This window comes from Belonocnema kinseyi, chromosome 8, assembly GCF_010883055.1.
Source record: "Belonocnema kinseyi isolate 2016_QV_RU_SX_M_011 chromosome 8, B_treatae_v1, whole genome shotgun sequence".
Taxonomy (NCBI): Eukaryota; Metazoa; Arthropoda; class Insecta; order Hymenoptera; family Cynipidae; genus Belonocnema; species Belonocnema kinseyi.
Window position 1 is genome coordinate 85,448,762 of NC_046664.1, and position 16,536 is coordinate 85,465,297.

General features: G+C 32.4%; 1 protein-coding gene across 8 annotated transcripts in view; it reads right to left on the reverse strand.

Annotated features, from left to right (window-relative positions):
- Window positions 1-16,536, reverse strand: part of LOC117177911 (ankyrin repeat domain-containing protein 17-like) — a 60,487-nt gene that overhangs the window by 27,297 nt on the left and 16,654 nt on the right. The window contains exons 4-14 of one of the 8 annotated variants that reach the window (XM_033369010.1): window positions 13,302-13,582; window positions 12,921-13,209; window positions 12,324-12,841; window positions 11,617-12,231; window positions 11,329-11,536; window positions 9,544-10,121; window positions 7,024-7,146; window positions 5,908-6,106; window positions 5,718-5,794; window positions 5,423-5,600; window positions 1,292-1,612 (exon numbers count right to left, since the gene is read on the reverse strand). In XM_033369010.1, coding sequence (XP_033224901.1) covers window positions 1,292-1,612; window positions 5,423-5,600; window positions 5,718-5,794; window positions 5,908-6,106; window positions 7,024-7,146; window positions 9,544-10,121; window positions 11,329-11,536; window positions 11,617-12,231; window positions 12,324-12,841; window positions 12,921-13,209; window positions 13,302-13,582 — 3,387 coding nt within the window. Of the gene's footprint in view, window positions 1-1,291; window positions 1,613-5,422; window positions 5,795-5,907; window positions 6,107-7,023; window positions 7,147-9,543; window positions 10,122-11,328; window positions 11,537-11,616; window positions 12,232-12,323; window positions 12,842-12,920; window positions 13,210-13,301; window positions 13,583-16,536 lie in introns of all 8 variants that reach the window. The other 7 variants (XM_033369008.1, XM_033369005.1, XM_033369007.1 and 4 more) reach the window with 7 other exon arrangements.

Sequence of the window (16,536 nt, forward strand, 5' to 3'; positions counted from 1 at the left end):
AACAAAAAGTACAAAAATGGTTTATTTGCTAGAAAAACCTTTTTTGTAGAAAAATGTGTTTTTTTCACTATATAGGTAGTAAATTCTATCTGAAATGCTTTGTTTTGGATAAAGACTTATTATTAGTATTTAAACATTAAATGCATCTTAGACATTCTACCTGCTCTTTCTAGTTGTGAGTTTTGGCACGGAGTGGTGTATCGCAGTTTAACCATTCCCAATATGGAACAAAAATTAAGGGAGAATCGGCAGATCAAAACATTAATTCTCTGAAATAGAAAAATATCTTGGATGCACGATCATTCAATACTCGACATAATTTCTGGTCATTTTCCTGTTTTTTAAAAGATTTTCATTTGCAAATAAAAGTTAAATATTCAAAGTTAAGCAATCTCAAACCCCGACGCTTTTTTCTATTGCTAAGAATTAAAGGCTTCGAAATGTAATAAAATCACCCTCAAAATCGCTAAAACACACACCTTAGTAATGATATGATATTTAATATGATATTTAATGATATAAACATTTTTACTATAAAAGTATGCAAAATAATGCTCTTAAAATGCACCTATTCCCCATTTTCGTCAGTACTAATTAAAAAAATTCTACTTTCTTTCTTTAAAACTTTCTGAAAATGTTTGAAAAATTTGTAAAAATTTTGAAGCAAGAAAATGTAATTTTTCATGAATTATTAAGGGTGAAAAGGGAGAAAATGCTGATTTTAAGGACACTATTTTCCATATTTATTATAATAAAAAAATGTACATACTTGACGTTTAAAATTATCATTTTAATTTCATGAAATTCACAAGACTTAAAAAATACTTTTGTGTCCTGAGGGGTGAGTGCAGGCTAATTTGTATGTGAATTTATTTAGAAAATAAAACTTTTAGCCTTCGTGTTGTTCAAACGATAGTTTTATATCGACTCTGTTAAGCTTTTACGATTAAAGGCGAATTTGAATTTATGCACGGTTTTAGTTTTGACCCTCTACTTAAATTAAGCGTCCCCGAATGTAAGCAGTCAGGGCCGTCTTGCAATGTTGCGCAACGTGACGCAGTTATTCAGCTAGACCGTTAGGGTATTACGCTTTATCGATATGCAGCTATTTTTTCATGCATGAGTGACCATGCCCCCCACGGCTCCTCTCTAAACTTCATAATTTTCTTATTTACAAGTAACAATCCTGGTTCTAGGACTAATCTCGCATATTCCATGTCCTAACACTATTTTTAGACACTTTAGAGAATGCACACATAATTCTAGAATCTTATTGTTAGAATTGACTTACCAGCTGCTGGATCCAACTGGTAGTTTTGCGCAGGAAAATTAGGAGTCTGCTGCTGGGCAGTGGCAGTAGTTTGCTGTTGAGAAAGAAGTGGGTATCTAGCCTTTTTCCCTTTGCTGCTGGCTGGAGCGGTATAAACTTGCTTTCTATCGGGTCCTACGCCGGTAGAAGTCGCTGAAGAGGCTGGCGATTGCGTTTGGGTAGCTACCTGAACTTGGTTGGTGTTACAAGCTGTCGCCTGAACAGCACCACATACAGGATGAGGTGAAACCTCGGCAACAGCCGCTACGCCAGATACAGCGGGTAATGTTTGAGCTGGAAACGCTGAAAATTAATTTAAGTACACTGTTGTTTTTTACACTTAGGGTGATCGACAACTTTTATTTAAAAAATTCCCGGAGTTTTACATGGCTATTTTTCTACTTTCCCCAAAGATTAATATTTAGAAATCAAAATTCTCATGTTGCATTTTAATATACAATGAGGCTTTTATAATTTGAATAAAAACATTTTAAATTTAAATGTATTATTCTTAAGGTTGACGTAGCCTAATGTTCTAAAAAAGTGAAAAAGAGGCCTAGTTAAACCGAAAAATGTACCACAAGTGACTGAAAGGTGACTAATGTTCTTTTTAATTTCAAAGAATTCAAAATAATTGAAAAAATTCCACAAATTCCACTGATTTCAGTAAAATTGTACTGAATTTAGAGGAATTTTTAGGGAAAATGAAAAGAATTCTATAAAATTTATCAAAATTTAAGGTGAATCAAAACAAATTAAAGTAAATTGAAAGAAATTCAAAAATATGGAAAAAGTCCATTGAATTAAATAAATTTATAAGAATAAAAAATATTCAAGAGAATTCCAAAAAATTCAAAAGAATTCAGGGCGAGTTCCAAACGAATTCAAATAAATTGTACAAAACATTTCAAAATCCCTTCAAATCTTTGAAACACTAAGAAAAACCTCACTTCTTTCAAATAAATTCTTTGAAATCCATTAAAATAATATAAAAACCAGTGAAATTCTGTGAAATTTAATATTCCTTGAAATCCTGGAAAATTGATTAAAATACCTAGAGAGCTTTTGAAATCCCAGAAAATCATTGAAAAGCTCGGAAATTTTTTGAAATCTTTTGGAATCTTTTAAAATATCTTAAAATCTTGTAGGTCCTGCACAATCATTTCACATTCTCCGAAATTCAAATAAATTCTTTTCAACCTCAATTAAATTTTTTTCTAAACCCTTTAAGGTATAAAAATCCTTGAAAATTCCTTGAATTTTTTTAATCTCTTGAAAATACATATTCAAATCTTTTAAAATAATCTTAAATATTTTAAATTATCAGGAGTTCCTTTAGATTATTGAAATTATTAAAAAATTCGTTGGAATCTTAAAATTCTCTTAAATATTGTAAACCTTTTAAAATCCTTTGAAATTTCTTGAAACGTTTTAGAGTTCTTAAAAATGCATTGGGATATTTTAAAATACCCACGATTATTTAAAATCTTTTAAAATCCAATTGAATGACCTAAATCAATTAAAAATTTTTTGAAATATTTTGAAATACTCTAAAATTTTTCAAATCCTTTAAAATCGTTTCAAATTTCCGAAATCTCTTGGAAATGATCTTGGAATCTTTTGAAATGACTTAAGATATTGCAAATCCTTTGAAGGTCTTTTAAATGATTAAAATTAATAAAAAATAATAATAGGTTTTAAGTCCTTGAAACTTTTAAAAGCTTTTGAAAATTCCTTGGAATATATAAAATGCCCTAGATTATTTTAAATCCTTTAAAATCCCATTGAATTACTTAAACTCACTGAACATTCCTTCGAATCTTTTAAAATACTCTAAAATATTTCGCATTCTTTAAAATCTTTTGAAATTTTTTACATCTCTTGAAAATTACCTTGAACCTTTTAAATTTCTTAAGATATTGCAAATCCTTTAAAATCACTTCAAATTATTAAAGCATTAAAAAAAGCTTAAGATTTTTAAGATCCTTTGAAATACCATCGAATTTCTTAAATCAACTGAAAATTCCTTGGAATCTTTTAACATACCCTAGATTATTTAAAATCCCATTAAATTACTTAAATCGACTAAAAATTCCTTGGAATGTTTTAAAATACTCTAAAATATTTCAAACCTTTTTAAATCTTCTGAAATTTCTTAAATCTCTTGGAAATTACCATGGAATATTTTAAAATGCCTTAACATATTTCAAATCCTTCGAAGTTCCTTTAAATGATTGAAATTCATAAAAAATTCTTTTTAATCTTTTAAACTTCTCTAAAATCTTTTAAAACCCTTTAAAATCGGTTGATTAATTTTTTAAATCCTTTGAAATTTCGTTAAAGTTCTTAAATAAATATAAGATCATCTTTTGAAATCCCTTGAAATTTTGTGAAGCTCTTAAAAATTCCTCGAATTTTTAAAAAATTCTCTAAAATATTTTTAATTCTTTCAAATCCTCTCAAACGATTAAAATCAAGAATCTTTAAAATTCTTCATAATACCTTGAAATATTTGAAAACGTTTGAAATCCTTCAATTCTTGTGAATAAATTCTTTGAAAAATCCACTTGAAATCTGATATTTCATAAAATCCTGGAATCTTATTAAAATACATCGAAAGCTTTTAAAATCCCTAAAAATCATTGGAATCTTCGGAAATCTTGTAAAATCCCATGAAATCTTTTAATATATCCTAAAACAGTATAGGTTAGAGTGGTCCAAAATAAGCGAATGTTTACATTTTGACGAGAGACTGGAAATTCGAATAGCCTAGGCAAAATAAAAATATGCTTATTTTTTGTTTTGCTGTAGATAAATTTATCAGCTCTCTCAAATGTTTGAAAGATTCTTGTCAAAGTAATGTTAAAGTGATAAAACTGTAAAATTTCGAAAACAATCATCATTTTAAAAAGTCATGTTTTTAGCTCTCTCTCTCATTAAAATTAAGAGAATTTATTCACTCATAAAAAAAGAAGGGGCCTAAAACTTTTGCACGGCAGTATAGTTTCTTTTCAGATTCATTCACAGATGTTTGAACTTTAGAGTACACTCTGTAAAAGTATCACTTCAGAAAAACAAATGAACCAATACGTGCGATAAGTCAGCAAATATTTCAATTTTGGTATAATTCTTCTTTTTGAAAAATTGTTACATAATATTTCTAAAATATGGAAATTTAACAAAAAATGAAAAACTTGAACAAGAAGTTGTATTTTTACGTTGCCTCGGCTATCCGAATTTCCCGTCACCCGTGAAAATTTAAACAATCACTTATTTTGAACCACTCTAGTACAGGTTGCTACAAAACTTTTCAACATACATTCGAAATGATTTAAAACCTTCTGAAAAATTTGTCAGATTCTTCAAAACCATTTACATCCTTTGAAATTCCTTGATACATTTCTAATCTTTAGAAACTGCTATGGAATCTTCAAAAATATGTAAAATGCTTTTAAATCTTTTGGAATTTCTTGAAACTTTTTAAAGCTCTTTAAAATTCCATGCAAGTTTTACAAATGCCCTAAAATCTTTGAAATCCTTTGAAGCATCTTCAAATTATTAATAGTATATTACATCACAAGTAGGTTTAGGCACGTCTTCACACGGGAGATTGCACGTGAAAACGTGTGACCCTGCGAGTGATGTAAGGTGTTTGATTCAAAATCCGTATGTTATGAGACTGTAGGGCTCCCTCAAAAGTGAGTGTTAGATAGCCCTTTACCGAAATGGTGCGATAACATCCTATAAAGTGATTGTTTTTCAGTAATGATGATCATCACCCAACGGTTAATTTATTGAAAGAAAAATGAACTATAAGTGTTCCTTTTATTTTTTGAAGTAACTACAAATGACTTTATCTTAAAGAAGTAACTAGAATGTGATTTGAGAAAAAAAATTGACTAAAAGTGAATGTGTGGCAGCCCTAATTATTCATAACAGGTATTTAAAGTGTTTCTTACAGAAATCCCATGACCCTGACCAACAAAATTCCCTTACTTTTTTTCTGACACTTTGTCAACCTTTCGAAAACTCGCAAACAAATAAGAATATAAGTGACATTACCGTCGAATCAACGAGTGATGCCTTTTAAAATGTAATAGAAAATAGACTTACTCAGCTGAGATTGTAGAAGTAACTGAGGTTGGAAGTTCTCTTCATTAATGCACGCTTGCATACCTAGGTTGAGACCTGCCTCGAAAGCATTGATCACTCTCCTCGGTAAGGGTTGCGTGGATGTTATTTGCAATCCAGTAGACACGTCAGCTTGTATCTGAACACCAGCTGTCGTCACCTGTAACGACGGCAAAGGCATGGATGCCGAAGGAATCGTGGGAACGGAAGGTACCGGTGGAACAGAAGCAGGAAAATAATCGCGAGATGTATGAAGATTGGTAGTTTGTTGAACTACCTGGCCAAGTTGTTGCTGCTGAACTTTCCCGGCAAGTTCCAGCTTTTTCAGCTCAGACTTTCCAGGATCCTCCGTTACTATTCAAGACAAAGATTTACAATTACAATCGACGACATAAAATTTTAGCTAGAAAAACTATTGAGAAATACAATTAAGGACCAAATCTTCTATAACAGAAATAATAACTTACCAGACGCAGTTTCATCCATGCTCAGCGATCTGAAGATGTCAACGGCTTCTTCAAGGGGAATTTGCGAAGTATCGCTGAACACGTCGTCGACACCAAGAGATTTTGCTTTCTGTGCTGCAGCAAAAAACGGACAAGCTCCTTCCCGGTGTAATCTGGCGAGTTCCGGGTCCATTTCCGCGAGATTTTCTTGCGGTGGTTGCTGAGGTTGACAATGTACATTATTGTAGATGGTGAGAGAGACATATTTTTGAATCTCATAGTATCATTTCTATTGTGACGATGTCTTTCACCATTGCACAATCACTTAAGGTTAAATATGATTACTGTAGTCAATTCACGAGGAAACTCGCTAATCTAAGTTGACAGGAATACTATTCGTATAGGTTTTGGGCAAATTATCAATGTATCATGCACACTGGAAAAAGAAAAAGTGATGAAGACAATTGGTCGCTTACTTGAGTTTGTCAAAAAGGGAAATTAGTATTACCAATCATTATGCACTCTGTATTAAGATGCATTAATCCGTCTAAGAATAAAGCCTTTGCTTTATCTTGAAGAATGATCAAACGAAATGACAAAATGCTTCCTAAGCTTTTTGAGTTATTAGGGTTAAAAAGTTTTTTTTTTATTTTGCAAGAAAACTTGGGTGTTCAGCGAAGCAAACAAGCAACAGACGTCAACAAGACAATGAAGTCGTGCGATCGACTTGCACCTCAATTATAAAGCATCTCCTGTTCTAAGCTACCACAAGTAAAATAGTGTTTCTTCAATCTACAACTACAAATAAAAGTTTCTAAAATACGACGTCAAAATGTGAACTCTAATACATATTTTGATTTACACCATGTTCTTAATTTCATCAAATGTCTCAGGTACTTCTGACAAGCTACAAAATGTGAAGCAATATGTATGCTATTTTATGTTTTTGAAGAATAACTCTTAAAATGTATCAATCAAGCACTAAAACTTCAAGGGATGTTATGTTAGGAAATACAAGGTTTGAAAAGCAAAAACAATTTAGTTGCAAAAATGCGCTACGTGTCGAAGATTATGCGCATGGAATTGATGGGGAAACTATCAAGGTAGCTTGGAACGGGGATGAAATATGAAATATACCTGGCCAAGAAGATAGTGGGTGTGAGTGGGGTGGAGGTGCGCCATCAGCTGACTTGGCATCAAAATGCCGCCTCCACTGCCACCCCCGACACCACCTTGTTGTTGCTGCTGCTGTTGCTGTACCTGTATACAAAATTGGCTCCCGTCACACACTTAACGATTTCTTTCAAAAGCTCATCAACTAAAACGCACCAGTTTTATGTTTATTGCGAATTGCTCTTTTTTCAAATTCGTGGACACATTAGAATCGTTTTTGGTTCTTATCTCATCGTTATCAAAATATAGGTCCAATTTATTAAGTAATATGGAAGTACATCCTCGGAATATTTTCGAGTAATGAACAGGATGTTTAAAACTTCTTTTATAAACAAAGAATTCTAAATAATATCAAGAATTTAGGCGGTATCAAAAATACCGATACCTAATGACAGGGTGGCCACTCAAGAGTCAGAAGAAATATTCCGACATTTTCCGGTTATCGAAATTTTGAAATTCAAGCCATGTAACGCTAAATAATTAATAAGTACTTTTCAAAATAGCATTTCTAAATCGACAAATCTAATAATAATCTGATAATAACCTTATCTATACTAATTTTTTATTCTTACGATTATAAACTCAAACGATCAGTATTGTACAATTTCAAATGTAAAGTTATTCAAGTTGGAAGGATGTAATGTCGAGACTTCAAATATAAATAGTATAAGGCCAATCATTCTAAATTACTGTTATATATATTTAAATTAAAAACAAAAATTTTAAGTGTATATAATTCTTCACAAATATTAAGGCTTTCGAAATATAATTTATAAAATTACCAATTTTTGTAATGAAAAATTTTGGAGCATTTAATTTGAAGCCAACAATTTTTAATTGTTCAATCTAAAAATAACTTCGATTTAAACGCATTCGGGTTTCAATTGTTTCTCAGAATGTGAAAAATTGTTTAAATTAAAATTAAATTCAAAATTATTAAATTTCAAACGCTAATTATTAAGTTTCAAATGCTCATTATTCTTGATAGACCAATTTTAATGATTTAAATCTGAAATATTAATAATTAAATAGCTTTCATTTCCAATCATTTAGCATTTAAAAATTAAAATTTCCAACCAAACTATTTTGTCATACTTTAATTGAACATTATTTACCACTTTCAATTTAAGTTTCTTCTATTCCAAAAGTTTTGAATGTCAGATTATTCAATACTGAATACTTTAAACTTCAAATTGCCCACATTATGACTTTCCGTTTGAAATAAAGATACAAAATCTTAAAGGTTTTAATTTGGAAATATTAAAGATATAATATTTTCTATATTGGTCTTTAAACTTCAAAATGTTCCAATATTAAGGTTTTTAATTTGACACTGTCCAAGTTCAGTTTCAATTACAAAAATATCAACGATTAAGCCTTTCAATTACATTTTTTTATCTAGAAATATTTACTTCACAATTGTTAATTTTCAAATTTAAACACTGTAAATTTAAAATGAAGAATTGATCATGACAACTGAATAAGGACCACTTGGTTTTTCAACCCACAAACACTGAAAATAAAAAAAAATTGTTTTCACCTTCCTAAAATTTTGTAAATAATGGCCCTATACATTTATTATATTATATTATCGTGAATTTGTAAACAAATGGGTCGTGCCTAAATTTATGAGATGGAAAACTAGATAAGGACAATTTCGTTTCCCTCCCTCAGACTCGAAAAAATTTTGCTTCGACGGTTTTCACATGTTCAATTTAGAGTTCTTGGCGAACATAAGCTTCCATATTTTTAATATTTTACACGTGAAAATCTATCGCAGAGATGCTTTTTGATTATTCTCGAAATTTTCATTTTTGGTCATCATCTAGTTATCATTCTCATGCCTTCCAATTATTTAATCTATAAAGTTTCAATCTAAACGTTTCTCATCGGAGAATTTAAAATTGCTGACTTACACGAAATTTAATGATTTCAATCGGTAACTATACTCACACCAATTGCCTGAATTGAGTTATCTGAAATGTGAGAATATCATCCAATAAATGTCGTTCGGATGGTTCGAAACAACAAAATAATAATTCAACTAAAATGGCCTGAATCAGTGATGTCTACGTATGATGACCGATTGAAGTGATAAAATTATGAGACCGATTTAAATTTCGCAAACTGATTCCAATATTTTCCTTTCAATCAATTCTTTTTCCCTGGACAGTGGCCACCCTAAACGCAAATATCAAGTCTCACAGGTGCTATTGTTGTATGTATTGAAAAATATATCCCAGAGTGTGAGACCTGCATAAAATTCTCGCAATCTTATATTCATTGCAATTCCAGACAATTTGATAACTTACTGAAAGTAAATATTTCAAATATTCAAATACAATAAAAATGTGTCTATTTGCTCAATCCTGATGAAAAATCATCTACAGAAAACTGATTGTGCAATGATGAGAATACATGATTAAACTTGAAATAGATAATCCTCCAAAAAATATTTTCAAAAAAGCCATAAGAAATACTCACTTGTACTTGATCGAGTTGTAACTGAAGTTGCTGGTTTAGTTGCTGGAGTTGGTGAACCTGCTGAACTTGGTACGTATGTTGCCGTTGCTTCTGGTGATATTGATGTTGCAGACCAGCCATTAGCGTCGCCTGTTGCTGCTGAAGTTTCGCGCTCAGGGCATTTCCGACTTTCCGAATGTTTTTACCCTCTTTCTTGGAAACGGGTTTGGCTTTCGGGCGGTCGCTGATAGCGGTGTTTTGGCTGACATCACTACTAGCTGTAATGGGCTGGGAAACGTTGGTGACGACAGGAGGGGTTGAGATGTTGGGAGGACTTGGTATAGTCGTGGATGATGCACTGGGAGCTGGAGCTGACGTTACACATGTTGCAGGTACGGTTGCAAGCGACATTGGTGGAGAGGTCGGAAAGGTGGTTGACGTGGGGAAAGTCTCGGCGATCGAAGGAGTCAAAGAGAGTTGTGATCCATCTTGCGAGTTGTCTTTCACGCCTCTGTTGTCCATTCCATTAATATAACCCTCATAATAACACGTCAATTGCCGGTTGTTTTCCGAAGTCGAGTACACTCCTGACACGCCTGCTGTTGCAAAAATTAATAATTATTAATCATAATTATTGTTTCTCCAAATTCTCGAGGCCCTGGAGCAATCTTAGGGCAGCCACTAAAGACTTTTCAAGAAAATCAGAAGCAAATCCACCGTCATCTGGTTATTTAATGTACAATCCGAATCTTAGAATTCAACCATTTATAATTTAAAGTTGGTATTCAAAACGGAATCTCCAAATTAAACAATCTTATGTCGAAAAATGATAAATTTGCGGGATTTAAAATTGAAAAGTCAACATTCAAAATTGAACAATTTTAACTTACACTTTTATCAACATTGTACAAATTCGAAGCTTTCAAAAGAAACGATCTTGTAATGAAAGACGTTTCAAATGGTACAATTCCAAAGTTAAAGCTATCAGTATCTACAAATTTTTATGTGAAGTTTTGCAAAAAGAAAATTTTTTAACTGCATTTTTTTTAAATGTATTTATTCAACATTAAAAAGTTTAAAATCGAGAAATTTTACATTTAACGCCAACAAGATTCAACAGATTAAAAAAGAAACACTAAAAATTGTTCAACCATTACAATTTTTAGTTACATTGATTAAAGTCGTTAAATTTATAAAATTGTTCAAAGAACAATTATTGCGAAATTTGAAATGATATAAAGTATCAATTTTCGACCTAAAATCGTTTAATTTTAACGTTTTCTGTAATATCTTTTTTCACACATGGCACAAACACTTGATTTGAAAGTCTAGACGCAAAAAAAAATTTGTCTCCTATTTCTTGCCGGTTATGTACTCATAAAAAGAATCACAATTAATTTTTTATATCAAAAATTAGTTTTATTTTTTAAACAAGTGTTGTCTCTTACGAAATTAATTAATTTTTTCTGAAAAATCTTATCAAACATGTGGGGGGGGGGGGAGTAAACGAAAAACTAGGTTGCGTTGAATGGGGAAAGGGCAAAATGTCCGAAACCCCGTCACGTATTTTTTAAAGGCCCTTTTGTGCATTTTCCTCTAAAATGTACATTTTGCAAATAATCATTTCGAATAAAACAATTAAAAATTAAAATGATCAAAAACAAGTTCAATCTTACATAATTTAATATGATAACGGGTGAAATTTAAAGTGCCTGGATAAGTTTGTCTACAAAACCAAGAATTAAAAAAAACTCCCGGTCAAATCCTGCATTCTGATGACTTTACAAACTAAAAAATTCTACATACCAAGAGCAGCTGCATTTGATTGAGCAGGTAAATCTATGTTGAGCGTGCTAGTCAAGAGCGCCTTTGAATCCACGGTATCCTGCTGTTGGAGTTGCTGAAGAGGTTGCTGCTGCTGAGGCTGTGCAGCTGCGATGGAATCGATAGTTGCACCCGAAGGACTTAAAAACAGGTGACCTGCTCCCTTCATCTGAAGTTCTCGCTCTACCCTCTGAAGTAGAAACAATTATTTTTATTAAAACATCCTCAAGCAAGTTTAAAGAAAAAAAAAAATAATAATTCGACGAGTACCTGTACCTGCAGCTCTTCAAGAATTTGCTGCTTATGGAGAATTTGTTCTTGTCGAGTGCAATTGGTAGTTTTTCGACACTCGGAGGTTGTGGGCGTCGTAATAGCAGAAGGAGCGGGGCTAAGACTAATATTGGGATCGGAAAGACTCGCGAATCCTCCACTTCCTTTATCTAGGATATTGGTATCATCTTTAGTTGGTGCAACGGACTCGCCTGCAGGCTGCGTTCGAACCTGTTGCGCTTCGGCTGAAGTGAGACTCATATCTGGCATCATCGTGACAGATCGATTCTTTCTCAAGAGAGACTTCTGCGTGTTATGCTTAGGTTGAATATTTTGAGTTTGGGTTTGTTCGGTGGCTTGCTGCTGTTGGTGCTGCTGCTGCTGAGTGGAGGGTGGTTGTTGATGAGGCACGTGCTGTTGATGAGTAAAATTTTGTGGCTGCTGCTGCTGCGGTTGTTGGGGTTGTTGCTGTTGCGGTTGTTGGGGCAAAAGCATTGGCGTGGTTGTAGGGCAATGAGGTGTGCCCATCATGATGCTATGAGGATAATCTAACAGCAACTGAACGACATTTGTGTGCCCGCCTTTTGCAGCTTCAATCAGCATTGTAGAGTTATCCTGTTAAGGTAAAGTCAGAATTATTAAGCGATACAATTATTGCACCAGAGAATGATACATGCATATATATATATATAAACGCCTAAACATACTTTCAACTTATGGAATGGATCAGCAGATTGTCCTAGTAGCAGTTCTACGACGGCAAGATGCCCGCCGGCACAAGCCAGGGAGAGTGGGGTGTGGTCATTGTTTGTTGTCTGACGATTAACATCCGCCCGTTTGGATACAAGAAACTGCACAGTACAAAGATGACCAGCTCTACAAGCCTTCATTAAAGGTGTTCTACCGCCTTCGGACTCATGCTCCAAATTAGCACCAAACTGCATGAGAAGATCCGCCACATCCGTATGACCGTTTTCACAGGCATACGTCAAGGCGGTATCTCCCGTCTGCGTTTGGGCATGCACGTCAGCGTTGGATTCGAGTAAATACCGGACGAGATCTATGTGCCCTTCCTGGGCTGCTTCCATTAAAGGTGTGGAAGCACCCAACTCGATATCCGCTCCGGCCTTAATTAAAAAATCCGCAACCTCCAGAAATCCTCCACAACAAGCCAACGTGAGAGCAGTTTCTTGAGTCTCTTCCGTCTGGGTGTTGATAAGCGCTCCTGGAAAAAAGCAGATATAAAGAGAGTCAAGACACAATATCCATTTTTGACATGTGTATCTTGTCTGGACTTGTACTACTACCTTGACTGAGAAGCAAGGCTACCATCTCTTCGTGACCCTCGCGTGCAGCTTCCATCAAAGGCGTATAACCTTCGTCATTCACTTCCTCGATGTTGGCACCTCTTTCAATTAAAAGCATGGCTAAGTCCACATGACCCCCACATGCAGCCAGGGTCAAGGGAGATTCGAAACTATCGGTTGGCATGTTAACTTGTGCACCGGAATCTAAAAGTAAGCGTGCTACTTCCACGTGACCATCCATCGAAGCTTCCATAAGAGCAGTGTGCATTTCATCAGTTTTGTGTTCCTGAAAACGGAGCTTGGTCAGCAAACTGTAATGTGTCTAAAGAGGGCTTTCTTTACTTTTTTTTAAGTATTCGGGTAAAGGGTAAAGCTTACCTGATCAGCTCCCGCCTCAAGAAGAAATCTAACCATGTCTAAATGCCCTTTATAGCAAGCTAGCGTTAACGCAGACTCCTTAAATTCATTGGAATGAGTATTAATGCCTGCACCATGATCCAGCAAGATCTTGGCAACTGGAACATGCCCTGCACTAGCTGCTTCCATCAAAGGTGTATGACCATTTTCATTGTGGTCTTCGACATTGGCACCTGCGTCCAGTAGCGCTCTCACTACTTCTTCATGGCCACCAGCGCAGGCGTACATGAGCGGTGTGTTACCTTTACGAAAGAAAAATACACATTTTCCTTAAACTTTTGATTTAAAAAATTAATAAAACATTTATTTAAGCTAATCTAGCTAAGTTAAAGTTGAGCTTAAATTTAAGCAGTTTCATATTTAAAGTGGTTTCTTCAATAATTATGTTTTCTTCGACTATCACGTATAAAATAATACGTTTGCACTATACACTACATTTTATCTGAAAAAAATGTTAAATAACAGAGCTTAACTATTGAAAAGCTTAAACTGGTCCCCAAACCTTAAAAATTCAAAATTGTAGGCTAATTCAAGATTGCAAGAAGCTTTAAAAATCCAAACCTTAAATTCTATGGGAACTTAGCAAAAATAAGCTAAATAATTTTCACAAAAACTTATCTTAAATTGATCGATTTTATTTTTATAAACGTATGAGTGAAATCTTTCATCATAACTTAGCGTAAACTTATAAAAAATTAGTCCATCTTATTTGATTTTAAAGGCATTTTTTTCACGCCACTAGAATCAGTTATTAATGAATACAGAAGGGTTTAATGTACATAACTTCTGTAAAAGTAGGTGGATATTACTGAAATCACTCTTCACTGATCTTGGAATAACCTTCAACAAAAGATGTTTCAAGTCCAAAATTCATCGTTTCATCGACTCGAGATTGTTAACTCCAGCATTAACATTGAAAAATTTTGAACTACTCATATTGTTACATTATCACGACTTTTAATTTGGAATTTCACAGCTGTGAAGAAAGCTTAAAAATTGAAGTCGTTCATTTATCAACGCTTTACTTCAAATCGTTTATTTTTTAAAGGGTTCAATTGTAAATGTTTGCCGTTATATTTAAGCACTTGAAACGAGACTTTAAAGGAAAAAATGGTATCATTTTTAAGTACTAAACTTTAGAGTTTACAAGAAAGAAAGCTTTCAAATTAGAATTGCTTTATTTTAAAGCTTTGATTTTTCATTGTCCAAAATTAAAAATGTTGCACTGTAATAGTTACGTTTTAAGTTTACACAGAATCACGAATATTTCCCAATTTTATTTGATTATATGTTAATGATTTTCGAATTTGTAATCATTTTATTTAAGAAATTTTTAACTTTTCCATTTTTAATAGGGCCGATACGGGTAAGTGTAATACGAAAGTACTAAATACTAAAATCCCAATTTTACAATATTCTACTTCCGTAACCATAAATTAACACCCACTTATTATTCTAATGTCTGTTTGCTTTCAATTTTTTGTCATTCATAGGAATATTAATGAAAATATAATTAAAAAATTTAATTTAGAATAAAGATTCAGCGATGTTTAAAAACTTATCTATTTTAAATTGTATAATTTCTAAATTTATTTAAAAAATACTTTTCTGTGGAAATGTGTATTCACAATGAAAAATGAAAACAAAAAACAGATATCAAAATTGCCCCTTAGTCTGATTTTTAATTATCCTGTCGTAATTTATCATTAAAAATAATAAAAATATCAAAGTTTTTAGAAAACAACGGATATTCAACTAAAATATAATAAATTCCTTTGTCAAAAAAAAAAGTTCAACAAAAGGTGCTTTATGTAGAAAAAATCAAATTAAAAGACCAGAGGACACAATTGCGAATTGGCATTTTCTAAAAAGCATCTCACTTCCTTTCAAAATAATTGATTGAAGCAATAACTAATGAAAGTCACCTTTTTCCTACAAATGATAAGAAATATAATCATTATAGTTTTGCATGCCAAATTTTCTCGTTATCACACTAACTCTGTCATCATACTTACCCCTATGGACCCTACTTAATGTGAAAATTGTTCAATATTATACGGTTTCAATTTTATTATTGTCTTATTTCAACTTATCAAATATACAATAAACCTTAATCATGCTTAAAGTTGAAAATTATTCAATTTTTTAACTTGAAAATTTCCCACTTTTTAAGAATCAAATTGATTTTTTGTTCTACCTTTGAAACACTGTTACATTGGAGACTGTTTATCTTTCTGTAGTTAAAACCAACAGATTATTAAATACGAAAATATCAGTTTTGAATAGTTCAAAATCTTTGTAAGTTGAAATTACAATTTTTAAATTGTTCAATTTCGACTACTGATTTAAATTGTTGCACTTAATTTAATTCATTTTTTATCTGAAATGATTATATTTTGAATATTCGGATTTGAAAATGTAAACAATTTTAAATATGATTCAATTGGTACTTTTATAATTCTGAATAGTTTAAAGTTCATATTTTCGAATTATAAATACTTTAAATCTATTGTGAGGCTGACGAATAAATAATCCAATTTTGCATGCTTAAAGTTGCAAACTTTCTTCTGAGGCTTCTCAATTTAAATCTATAGTAGAGTTAATTATTTTAGAGTTAAGGATTTTAAAAATCTCTTGACCGAATCCATTTCAGATCAGACAGCGCCCTACATTTGAAATCGCAGAACTTATCGAGGGCGAAATATGTTATATTTTAGAGGAGCTTAGGTGATACGTATTTTTCTGATTTGCAAACAGAATTTATTCTAAAAAGTTATGCGTATTTGAATGTTTTGCTTTTATTTTTCAAAAAACCCAAATTTCTTTCAAAAATCCGCCGAAAAATTGAAAAAAGGTTTAAAATTAACAAAATGCCAGCGGTTTTTGTGACAAAATTAAAAATCGATTTGCTCAAAAAACCCACCTTTAAATTTGTCAATTTTTTTTAACTTGTGCTTTTAGAATGAAGATATCTGGTAAATTTGATGCTGGTTATATAACTTTTGTAGCCAGGATAATTCTTTTTTGTTACAAATTTTTTACTTTTTTTGGAAACAATTATAGATACGAAAAAATGTTAAGACAAAAGTTTGCAAGTCTAAATAAGTTCTATGGAAAACGTTTCTTGTTGTTCGTTTGCAATATTTTCCAGTTTACAAAAAAATCAAAAACTACATTTTTGGAGGGGGGGGGGGGG